The sequence below is a fragment of the Corythoichthys intestinalis genome, chromosome 16 (genome assembly GCF_030265065.1).
Source record: "Corythoichthys intestinalis isolate RoL2023-P3 chromosome 16, ASM3026506v1, whole genome shotgun sequence".
Lineage (NCBI taxonomy): Eukaryota > Metazoa > Chordata > Actinopteri > Syngnathiformes > Syngnathidae > Corythoichthys > Corythoichthys intestinalis.
In genome coordinates, this window is record NC_080410.1 from 7,413,365 (window position 1) to 7,426,318 (window position 12,954).

Genomic DNA, 12,954 nt, shown 5'->3' on the forward strand with positions numbered 1-12,954 from the left:
GCCCCAGTGTTTACAATCGAGAACGATTTCATTGTAGTCCTAATGGTCTGATAGGAAAACAGTCTGTTTCCTCTCGTAGGGTGCAGTTTGTAAAATGGTCAGCGATATCACAGATTAGCAAGCCACTATGAGTCTGATTTAGAATGTTTGTAAATATATTATCAATGAGTGTTGCACTGTGTGTCGTTATGTGATGGTTGCGTAATCAGAGGCCGTAGGGCTTGAGAATACATGGAGGCAACAAAGTCGTCTATATGCGGATTTTTTTTTAGGGTTCAAGATATCCAGATTTGTGTCCCCACAGCAAAAACATGTTTGTTATTCGTTTTAAACAATATCTTTTCCATATGCTGAGTAAAAAGCTGGACATTTGAGTCAGGTGCACGATAGACACAGCAAATGGTAATGCTTTTGCAGTTTGGGATACTTAACTCATTTGTGATACATTCCATCAAATCTTCAATCGCAGTTGACATGTCATGTAGGACATCAAACTTAAACACATCTTTTAAAAATATGGCAACACCCCCCATCACTTCAATGTCCGATTCATTTGGGCAATGTTGTATCCGTGCAATTTAAAGTCAGATCCTTTGTTGACATTGAGCCAGGTTTCAGAGACGGCAATAACAGCAAACTTGTTTTTGAAGCTCTGTAGATAATCTTCAATGTTTTCAACATTTTTGTATAGACTCCTGGCGTTGAAGTGGATTAGTTTTAGCTTACCGTCCGCATCCATAGAATTGTTGTACTGTTCTGTTGTGTAGTACTTACAGTTGTTCGACATGTTATTGTAAAAGTTGAGGTCAGGATCAAGACTATCAATTGGGTCATCATGGGACTCATCAATCTGGTCATCCAGAAAGTTGGTGATAGGTGTCATCATTAATATTCAAATGGGGTCAGCTCTTCCAAGCTTCGCACAACTCTTATCTTCATGTCTTGTGACTTGACAAGGATTTTGCAATCAGAGACCCAGGTGCTGGCAATTTTCCCCTCTTTTTTGAGCTGACGTGCTTTTTTCGCTATTTGAGCATTTCGGCGAGTCAGGTTGTCATTCAGAAAGATCTTCGTTCCCTTCAGGTGGTGGCGCTGTTCAAGCAGGGCAACCTTGCTCTTGTGGTCCGCCAACTTCACGACCATCGTCGCCGGTCCTCTCCCCCCAGCTGGGAGCAGAAAGCAGTGGCGGATGTCCTCCGGGTCCACTTTTATTCCAAATCCTTGTAGCTTGTCAATTGCCTGTTGAGCCACAGGTGGGCCAACGGCCTCGGCATTTGATCTGGGCGCCAGTTGTAATCCAGAAATGATGAGATCATTTGCGCGTCTTCCTTGGTCGAGATCATCAGCCAGAATTTCCAGCCTTTTGATGCGTGCCTCCTTTTCCTCAACCACTTGTTTGAGCTTCTCGTTTTCAGCGCGCATCAGCTGTAATTCTTTCATGACTTTCCGATTCTGGCTTTGAATCACGTTCATAGCCGCCTCCAGGTTGGTCAGGGAGGCTAAAGAGGCCTCTATTTTCTGGATGGAGGATTTGACTTCAACCAGATCCTCAGGTTTCAGAGCCCTTGGAGCCATACTTTACTCCATCTTTGGTGGACGGCCACTCCTTGGGAGAGAAGCAGCAGTGCCAAACTTTCTCTATTTGTAGACCACTTCTCTGACTGTCAATTGATGAACATCCAGACTTTTAGAGATGGTTTTGTATCCTTTCCCAGCTTTATACAAATCAACAATCCTTGATCGCAGGTATATAGACAGCTCTTTTGAATGAATGAATGAATGAATGAATTGTCATTGTCATCATCATCAAAAATCATTGACAGTTTCAAAGTGTGGAATTTTACCCGAAGGAAAGACGAAGACAGACAAGGAAAGACGGGAAAAGCAGATGCTTATCGAAACCCGTCCCCCATCAGCCAAGGGGATCAACAATCCTTGATCGTAGGTATACAGACAGCTCTTTTGACCAAGCTATGACGCACATCATACAATGCTTTTCATCAAGACATTTCTTACCGGGTGTGTGTTTTATAGTGGGCAGGGCAGCTTTAAACCACTCATCAGTGATTGGGCACACACCTGACTTAAATTGCTTGGTAAAAATTGGTTTCAGTTGCCTTTTAAGTCTCCTTAGGCAGAGGGTTCACTTACTTAAATTTCCCCCATCTGTCACTGTTTGCATGCTATCCTCATTACAATATGAAAACCTATAAAATTTTGTTTTGTTTTGATAAAAGCAGACACTGCTTTTATATCTGTGTGATTTTGACAAAGATCACATTTGATGGTGACTTTATGCAGAAAAGTGAGAAATTCCAAAAGGTTCAGATACTTTCATACCACTGTGCAATTGACTATGGAAAATTTATACATTCTGGTTACATTGGATTTGATATGAGATACCTTAGTAATGTTATTCAAAGAATAAGCATATTAAACATACATTGCAAGGAGGTGAATTTTGAGTTTTTTCTTAAAAATGGAGGTAGAGTATGACATTTTTAAGTGTTTCGTCAAGTTCATTCCAGAGCTGTGGTCCTCTGCACACAATGCCAAAGCTTGTATACTTTAGCCTTCTGTTTTTCCCAGTGATGTGATTTTTTTCTTCTGGTAGTATACTGTATGTGTGCTGAGGAGTACAGATTGGGATGAGATCACTTAATTTATTGTTTAGTTTATGGATGACCTGATACATTACGCAAGCATTTTGAAAGTAGTTGTGTTGTTTTAGCCTCAGAAGGTGGTGGCGGTGAAAAATTAATTTAGTTGTAGCACTGAACTCGGACCATGTTAGGGCATGTATCACATTTGATGTTGATTTTATGCAGAAATGTGAGAGATTCCAAAAGGTTCAGGTACTATTTCATACCACTGTATAGTATGTAAAAATAGAATACAGTGGGGCAAATAAGTATTTAGTCAACCACTAATTGTGCAAGTTCTCCCATTTGAAAATATTAGAGAGGCCTGTAATTGTCAACATGGGTAAACCTCAACCATGAGAGACAGAATGTGGGAAAAAAAAACTGAAAATCACAATGTTTGATTTTTAAAGAATTTATCCGCAAATCATGCTGGAAAATAAGTATTTGGTCAATACCAAAAGTTCATCTCAATACTTTGTTATGTACCCTTTGTTGGCAATAATGGAGGCCAAACGGTTTCTGTAACTCTTCACAAGCTTTTCACACACTGTTGCTGGTATTTTGGCCGATTCCTCCATGCAGATCTCCTCTAGAGCAGTGATGTTTTGGGGCTGTCGTTGGGCAACACGGACTTTCAACTCCCTCCACAAGATTTTCTATGGAGTTGGGATCTGGAGACTGGCTAAGCCACTCCAGGACCTTGAAATGCTTCTTACGAAGCCACTCCTTTCTTGCCCTGGCTGTGTGTTTGGAATCATTGTCATGCTGAAAGACCCAGCCACGTCTCATCTTTAATGCCCTTGCTGATGGAAGGAGATTTTCACTCAAAATCTCTCGATACATGGCCCCATTCATTCTTTCCTTTAGACAGATCAGTCGTCCTGGTCCCTTTGCAGAAAAACAGCCCCAAAGCATGATGTTTCCACCCCCATGCTTCACAGTGGGTATGGTGCAATTCAGTATTCTTTTCCTCCAAACACAAGATCCTGTGTTTCCACCAAAAAGTTCAATGTTGGTTTCATCTGACCATAACACATTCTCCCAGTCCTCTTCTGGATCATCCAAATGCTCTCTAGCGAACCGCAGACGGGCCTGGACGTGTACTTTCTTCAGCAGGGGGAACGTTCTGGCAGTGCAGGATTTGAGTCCCTGGCGGCGCATTGTGTTACTGGTAGTAGCCTTTGTTACTGTGGTCCCAGCTCTCTGTAGGTCATTCATTAGGTCCTCCCGTGTGGTTCTGCAATTTTTGCTCACCGTTTTTGTTATCATTTTGACGCCACGGGGTGAGGAGGGAGTTGAAAGTCCATGTTGCCCAACGACAGCCCCAAAACATCACTGCTCTAGAGGAGGATCTGCATGGAGGAATCGGCCAAAATACCAGCAATAGTGTGTGAAAAGCTTGTGAAGAGTTACAGAAAATGTTTGGCCTCCGTTATTGCCAACAAAGGGTACATAACAAAGTATTGAGATGAACTTTTGGTATTGACCAAATACTTTTTTTCCACCATGATTTGCGGATAAATTCTTTAAAAATCAAACATTGTGATTTTCTGTCCCCCCCCCCCCCCCCCCCATATTCTGTCTCACATGGATGAGGCATACCCATGTTGACAATTACAGGCCTCTGTTATATTTTCAAGTGGGAGAACTTGCACAATTAGTGGTTGACTAAATACGTATTTGCCCCACTGTATATGGCATGTTGACGTTATACTAAATATATATTATTTTCCAATTACGATTTTATTAAAATTTTAACTAATATTGACTACATTTGTATAGAACCTGGCAGATTACCAATTGTGTTTACAAATCAGATGTCTGTTTAAAATGTTATGAACATTTGAAGTTTTTTTTTTTTTTTTTAATGATATTTTTTTAATATTGATGAATAATGAATAAAGAAAGAAATGTGCACCAGCAGAACGGGGAATTGAATGGCAATCTGAATCTGTAGCTATTTCAAAAATCATACGCTGTGTTTGCAACGAGAATTATTAGAACGTACAATATTGTAAGAGTTGCCTTTTGAGTCCCTGGAAACTACATTACCCACAATTCAAAGGGGCCGATAATACAGGAAACGTACTTCCTTCGTTCGCGGCACCAATCTTGAAATCGAGCTGAGTTTGCGAACAACCCGTAAATCTCCTGGCTCTTCCAATAGTTTTCAGTCTTCTATAAATTCCTTTTTTTTTTTAAATGGTAAAACTCTAATGGCCACCGGAGTGTTTGTGATCACCGCTGGAGACGTGAGATGCCTTATCAAGTTGATGCTAAAGTAGCTGCTGTGATGGTAAACAAACCAGAATGTTGCGCCAATCTGGAGCGAGTTCATTGAACTAGTGTAGTTGAACTGACCATAAATAAATTTTTTGCAGGCTTCCAAGCCAAAAGGGAAACCACCTAGAAGTAAGTTCCTTAAAGTCATCATGTCTTCGTAATGTGGGAATACTGTGTACTACAATATATTGTAGTCTACTTTGAATAGTTGACATATGCAGAAGTGACATTTATAACTGTATGCAGGAGAGGTGTGGTGTTGGGGCCATCAATGCCTTCTCGACCGCACAGACCTAAATGTTTAACATTAGCTGATTTTAATGGTGATCTCCACTGGGGATTTGACAAAATATCGAAATGGTGATACAGTGTATCATAAAAATGAGTACATTCCTTGCATTTCTGCTGATATGTAAGTATATCTTTTCATGGGACAACACTGACAAAATGACACTTTTACACAATGAAAAGTAGTGCAGCTTATATACAAACTTATAAAACTTATATACAAATTTATATAGCTCATATAAACTGCACTCAGACTATTTTTCATTGTGTCAAAGTGTCATTTTGTCAGTGTTGTCCCATAAAAAGATATATTGATTTGATTTGATTTATTGATAAGATATATTGTTGGGGCGCTAACAGGTCACTGTGGTTAGGTTCATACTTCAGGTTTTAATGCACAATTTTTTTTTTCTTTTTCTAACATGTTTTTATTTAAAAGTTTAAAATATGCGAGTGAATAATATTTTAAAGTATTTAAAAAATATATCTATTAAGGATTTAAAGATAAAAATGACACATTTTTGATTAATAAATATAATTTACTTACCTTCTTTTTATGGCTGGGTTTCAACAAAAGCGGTTGCGCAACAGGCCCGGATTTATGTTTACCCACCAGAGTGGGCACTAAGAAATCTTGAGGGGGCCCCCCCGATGCAGGCTTTTTTTTTTTTATCCTCTGCATTTCTGTGTGCTTGGGACCGGTGCAAGTAGGACACTGGCTTGTGTCCCGTTGAGGCTGCATTAATTTTTGGGGGGTTTATTTATTTATTTATTTATTTTATTTTTTATTTTTTCATCTATCTACTTATTCTCGCAGTCGGCGTGATGTCACGATGACGTCATCTTGCATAGCAACGTGTCGCCATTTTGAGATTGGGGCACGCACAGGTAAACATCTGTTGACAAACGTCTGAAATTCATATATTTCAGCTGTCTTTTGTGTCTTTTTTTCATAAAAACGTATTAAACATGACTTATTATTATCACGAGTCACTGCTGACAGACGTAAGGAGGCGATACAACTTAAAATTAGCGTGTATTGGCCTGCAAATCTGCCCATACAATGTCGTAGCTGATAGCTGGATAAAAAATCCAAAGGAATTGCCTGCAGTGGAGTTCGGAAACCTCTACAACTGCCTCATAAAGTCACCCAGTAAGTTGACCTTTATCAATTCGTGGAATATGTACTGTCTGAAACTAAGAAAACTGGTAGTATATATGGAGTGATTATTTCTGCCGTAACCGGTAATTCGCATCCAAGCGTTATTTAGCCGTGAACACATCACGGCAAAATAACCAATTCCCACCAGGCCAATAATATAGCGACTGACCAATCAGAGCAATTCACGGCAAAAGAAAAATAACGCTTTGCGAGTTGTCGGTTACGGTAATAATAACCACTGCCTAGTCTATTGAATCCTAGCAGCTAATTGGAACAAAAAAAACATAGATTAAAGTTTACTCAGCAGTAATAAAATGTTGGCTGCAAACGTAAATGTGCCTGGATTTAGGTTCCCACTGGCGAGAATGGTCCATGGAACAATCTTCTTTTACTGTTCCTTGATTGTTTGCTTTCAGCCATTTGCTTGTCCTTTTCTTCTCACGAGGAAGAATGAAGAACTTCAAATGCGGCTCCGAACTCTTCCTTTTGTTACAACCCGCAACACGGCAACTTTTAGTCATTCCGACGGAAAAAAAGACCGCAAATAAGACAAAAGTTCAACGTGTTTGTACTGCAGTGCACGACAGAGCACCTGCTTATGACTTGTGTTTTGCCCCCATTTGAATATGGCGACGCTTTGTTGTGGCTGGTGACGTCATTAATGCCCGGGTGTCCGACTGCGAGAATGTGTCTGGAGGAGAGAGAGGAAAATGCAGCTTGTTTTGGTGATTGATTGTTCGCCGTGGTTGCGGCCAACAGTAACCGTTAATCCTGCAATAAAAAAGTAGGTGAGACCAACTCTCCGTGCGTTCTCTATATCCAGTGCGACGCTATAATAGATATTCCCGACATTTTGATTGGGTGGGAACGACTCACGGCCCCCCCATACATCCGCCCCCGTTACACGACGTCTGTAAACGGGGGTTTCCAGGGTAAAAGGGACAAATTAAAGATAGTTCGGGGGCTTAATGCGCCATGAATCTGCTATGGCAGCATATAGACATATTGTTCTATCAAACACAACAGTTTCTTTGACTTAAAATACAGCAGTTTATTTTAAAGAGGAGTGCAAGAGCAGAAACTGCTTTTTAAGTCTTGTTTGTGTTTTTCGCCATATATACACACACACACACACACACACACATACATATATATATATATATATATATATATATATATATATATATATATATACAGTGCCTTGCAAAAGTATTCGGCCCCCTTGAACCTTGCAACCTTTCGCCACATTTCAGGCTTCAAACATAAAGATATAAAATTTTAATTTTTTGTCAAGAATCAACAACAAGTGGGACACAATCGTGAAGTGGAACAACATTTATTGGATAATTTAAACTTTTTTAACAAATAAAAAACTGAAAAGTGGGGTGTGCAATATTTTTCGGCCCCCTTGCGTTAATACTTTGTAGCGCCACCTTTTGCTCCAATTACAGCTGCAAGTCGCTTGGGGTATGTTTCTATCAGTTTTGCACATCGAGAGACTGACATTCTTGCCCATTCTTCCTTGCAAAACAGCTCGAGCTCAGTGAGGTTGGATGGAGAGTGTTTGTGAACAGCAGTCTTCTGCTCTTTCCACAGATTCTCGATTGGATTCAGGTCTGGACTTTGACTTGGCCATTCTAACACCTGGATACGTTTATTTTTGAACCATTCCATTGTAGATTTGGCTTTATGTTTTGGATCATTGTCCTGTTGGAAGATAAATCTCCGTCCCAGTCTCAGGTCTTGTGCAGATACCAACAGGTTTTCTTCCAGAATGTTCCTGTATTTGGCTGCATCCATCTTCCCGTCAATTTTAACCATCTTCCCTGTCCCTGCTGAAGAAAAGCAGGCCCAAACCATGATGCTGCCACCACCATGTTTGACAGTGGGGATGGTGTGTTCAGGGTGATGAGCTGTGTTGCTTTTACGCCAAACATATCGTTTTGCATTGTGGCCAAAAAATTCAATTTTGGTTTCATCTGACCAGAGCACCTTCTTCCACATGTTTGGTGTGTCTACCAGGTGGCTTGTGGCAAACTTTAAACGAGACTTTTTATGGATATCTTTGAGAAATGGCTTTCTTCTTGCCACTCTTCCATAAAGGCCAGATTTGTGCAGTGTACGACTGATTGTTGTCCTATGGACAGACTCTCCCACCTCAGCTGTAGATCTCTGCAGTTCATCCAGAGTGATCATGGGCCTCTTGGCTGCATCTCTGATCAGTTTTCTCCTTGTTTGAGAAGAAAGTTTGGAAGGACGGCCGGGTCTTGGTAGATTTGCAGTGGTCTGATGCTCCTTCCATTTCAATATGATGGCTTGCACAGTGCTCCTTGAGATGTTTAAAGCTTGGGAAATCTTTTTGTATCTAAATCCGGCTTTAAACTTCTCCACAACAGTATCTCGGACCTGCCTGGTGTGTTCATTGGTTTTCATAATGCTCTCTGCACTTTAAACAGAACCCTGAGACTATCACAGAGCAGGTGCATTTATACGGAGACTTGATTACACACAGGTGGATTCTATTTATCATCATCGGTCATTTAGGACAACATTGGATCATTCAGAGATCCTCACTGAACTTCTGGAGTGAGTTTGCTGCACTGAAAGTAAAGGGGCCAAATAATATTGCACGCCCCACTTTTCAGTTTTTTATTTGTTAAAAAAGTTTAAATTATCCAATAAATTTTGTTCCACTTCACGATTGTGTCCCACTTGTTGTTGATTCTTGACAAAAAAATTAAATTTCATATCTTTATGTTTGAAGCCTGAAATGTGGCGAAAGGTTGCAAGATTCAAGGGGGCCGAATACTTTTGCAAGCCACTGTATATATATATATATATATATATATATACATACACACTCATTTACATGACAGCAGTTGTGTGCTTTCATTTCACGTAGATGGGTTCTGTAATTTGAAAGAAATACTAGTGGATTAAATTGGGTAAATCCCTGCAAATGATTAAGGTAGCCTCAACTGTAACAAAACGTATTATTTTCATGATTCTCCCAAGGTATGTTTCGTGATGGAGGTATCCTTGACAGCTCGTTTGATACTAACAGTAAGTGATTTCTGTGAATTGCATGCTTTTAAGTGATGTATTTTGACAATGTACTCAGCAGAACTGCCAGTAGGAAGTAAATCAGGACGTGGTGGTTTGCGACATGGGTATGTTTGACCATAAAATACGCTGGCAATAATGCTACTTCTGTGTATAAATACAGTACTTTTTCCCTCCTTCAGCACACCTGACATTGAAAATATCTTAAGTTTGCTGGATGACTTTGAGATGGACGAAGACAACATTGAGGTATGTTCATGGTCGTAATGATGCTCATCCCTGCATGGTGGTAACATTGACCACAACCATACAACCATTTTTTCACTTTATAATTTTTCATGATTGTTAAGACACATTTCTCAATATGATAACAGCTTTCTCAATAGTGCACACAAAAAAAGCTAAACCTTAAACTTCTTTTGCAAGAAGACTCTTGCCATCATATCGCTACATTGTGTTCACTTGTGTTTTCATTTGCTACACACACTCGTATTTCCAATGACACATACCATTCATTAAGTATACAACCCCTGGCAAAAAGTATGGAATTACCAGTCTCGAGCGAGCACTCACTCAGACATTTTATCATATAGAACAAACTCCGATAAAAAGCTTGAAAAAAGAATGGATTGATTAACAGCATTCAGAAACACTAAAAGAAATGAATAAAAAACATTGTGGTGGTCAGTAAATGTTACTTTTATAGAGCAAGTGGAGGGAAATAACAAGAAATAGCAAGAAATGACAAAACTCATCTCCAGTTTTTAGTTGCACCACCTCTAGCTTTTATGACAGCTTGCAGTCTCTGAAGCATAGACTTGATGCGTATTCTTCATCAATTTGGTGCCAACTCTCTTTGATTGCACTTGACGGATCATCCTCGCAGGTCAGAGCCTTGCTGGGGACCATTTTTTTCAATTTCCACTACAGGTTTTCAATAGGGTTGAGATCTGGGCTGTCTGGAGGCCATGACATTGACTGGATGAGTCTTTCTCCAAGGAATGCTTTAACAGTTTTAGCTCTGTGGCATGATGCATTGTCATCGTGGAAAATGACATATTTTCAATTGAATGGATAAGAAAGCTGTCTAAAACTTCAATTTAAACTTCTGCATTTATTGAAGCTTAAACCACAGCCAACCCAAAGTTCCAGCATCATCACCTTGTCAAGAGTCAAGAATCTGCATTGGACAAGGTGTCAAGAGTCAAGAATCTGCTTTGGACGACAAGGTGATGATGCTGGAACTTTGGTTTGGTGCTGTTCCAGTGAGATTTACAAAGATGACTGCCTGAAGAAAACATCAAAATTCCCTCAGTCCTTGATGAAATGGAGCTGGATGTCAGGCAAAGGATCTGGGGAGGTGGCTGTGGTTAAATCTTCAATAAATGCACAAATTTACATTGAAATTTTAGACAGCTTTCTTATCCCTTCAATTGAAAATATGTTTGTCATTTTCTAAGATGACAATGCATCATACCACAGAGCTAAAACTGTTAAAGCATTCCTTGGAGAAAGAATCATCCAGTCAATGTGATGGCCTGCAAGTAGCCCAGATCTCAACCCTATTGATAACCTGTGGTGGAAATTGAAAAAAATGGTCCACAGCAAGGCTCCGACCTGCAAGGATGATCTGGCAACTGCAATCAAAGATAGTTGGCGTGAAATTGATGAAGAATACTCATGAAGTCCATGCCTCAGAGACTGCAAGGTGTCATAAAAGCCAGAGGTGGTGCTACTAAATACTAGATATGTGTTTTGATTGTTATTTCTTTGTTTGTTTCTCATGATTCCATATTTTTTTCCTCAGAATGGAGTGATTCCATATATATTTCCCTGCACTTGCTCTATAAAAGTAACATTTACTGACCACCACGTTTTTTTTTATTCATTTCTTTTAGTGTTTCTGAATGCTAAAGGGTTGCACTTTCTAAGTCATTCGTTATTTTTTTTTCAAGCTTTTTATCTGAGTTTGTTCTACATGATAAAATGTCTAAGTGAGTGCTCGTCCGAGACTGGTGATTCCATACTTTTTGCTAGGGGTTATAGACAGCTAAGCTTTGGCAGCACACTACCAAGCACTTACAGCACATTGTAGCGCAAAACTGAAACAGTACAGTACTGTACTGCACTACAATACTCCGCAACACCCCCAGAAAAAGCAGAAGAGGAAGCACTGTAAACAGTACAGTGCTATGTCATGTTTGGAACTTTTGTTCAAATAAAAACATTTTTTTTTTTTCTTTCGGTATCCGATCGGGACTCCATATTGGCAAATTCTCAAAATCAGGTGAATTGGACTCTGGTAGGCCTGTCGCGATAACAAATTTTAGTGTGCGATAATTTATCTCATAAATTATTGCGATATGCGATATTATTGTGCCCCCCGATTTTTTTTAAAAACCAATTTACAATAAGTAAGAATGCAGTATATATTAATAGATCAAGTACACCCATTTAAACGCGATAAATATTTACTCTTAAATTCAAAAATACTTTTTAAGAAATCACAACTAAAAACAATAGGCCACGCCTCTTAAGTAAAAGACAACAATATTAATACAGCACAGAAACACAGAATAAATAAAATGTGTTTTTCAAGAAAAAAATAAATAAAATTGCACTTATTAACTTAAAGAGCATATGACACCAGAAAAAAAGTCTTAAATGGCATTATTATGTGAATTAGAATCATATTTTGAGACGATTCGACTATATACAACAATTTAGCAAAGCGCAGATGACGAGAAATTAGTCTTTTAATCTGCCGGTTAGCCACGCCTACCATTATAGGGCTTTAGCGTCCCCAACAGGTGGATGACGTCAGCGGTAGACTGGGCTCATCGGTTTTACTATTCAGCCCATTGAGGGGGAATTGCTCAGAACGAGGAAAACGCGACGAAGAGAGCCGCAAAATGTCATTGTTTCAGTCTCTCTACTCCCAATATTTTTACAGGATATTCTTTTTATCCAAGTATTTTCCCCCAATAGCTATATAAATGGCTTGAGAAGGACCAGTCAGCCCGTCGAGGGGGAACTATTCACAATGAGGAAAACGCGACGAAGAGAGCGGCAAAATGTCATTGTTTCTGTCTCTTTACTTCAATATTTTTACAGGATATTCTTTTTACCCAAGTACTTTCCCCAATTGCTAAATAAATGGCATGGTCATGACAAATAACAACCTTGTGCTAAATGGAATATAAAATAATAAAAATCCATTTATTCAAGACGACATGGCAAAATTACTCCATAATGGTCAAAACAGTCGACTTCACCTTTACTGTCACACCTCCCGAACGATATTTTATGACACCTAAATCGGTCATATGTAATTTCCCTTCCCCGGCTTCGGAGAATGTAAACAGACCAGAAGGAGTGACAGCTAGCCGACATGCTAACCCGAACCGAGGGACATTTCAAAGTCTTCGAAGTGGAAAATCACACATAACTAGCCTGGATTATTTGACATGACGACCCGGTTGTCGAGTTTCTTTGCGGATCGGCAAACCGCCC

The 12,954-nt window shown here is 39.6% G+C and overlaps 1 protein-coding gene across 2 annotated transcripts in view; it reads left to right on the forward strand.

The window, feature by feature from the left end:
* The first annotated feature begins 4,728 nt into the window (after positions 1-4,728).
* LOC130932156 (fas-binding factor 1-like) overlaps positions 4,729-12,954 on the forward strand; it is a 61,295-nt gene continuing 53,069 nt past the window's right edge. For both annotated transcript variants that reach the window (XM_057861599.1, XM_057861600.1), the window contains exons 1-5: positions 4,729-4,941; positions 5,027-5,057; positions 9,394-9,441; positions 9,500-9,548; positions 9,624-9,690. In XM_057861599.1, coding sequence (XP_057717582.1) covers positions 4,903-4,941; positions 5,027-5,057; positions 9,394-9,441; positions 9,500-9,548; positions 9,624-9,690 — 234 coding nt within the window. In that variant the 5' untranslated portion in view covers positions 4,729-4,902. The remainder of the gene's footprint in view (positions 4,942-5,026; positions 5,058-9,393; positions 9,442-9,499; positions 9,549-9,623; positions 9,691-12,954) is intronic.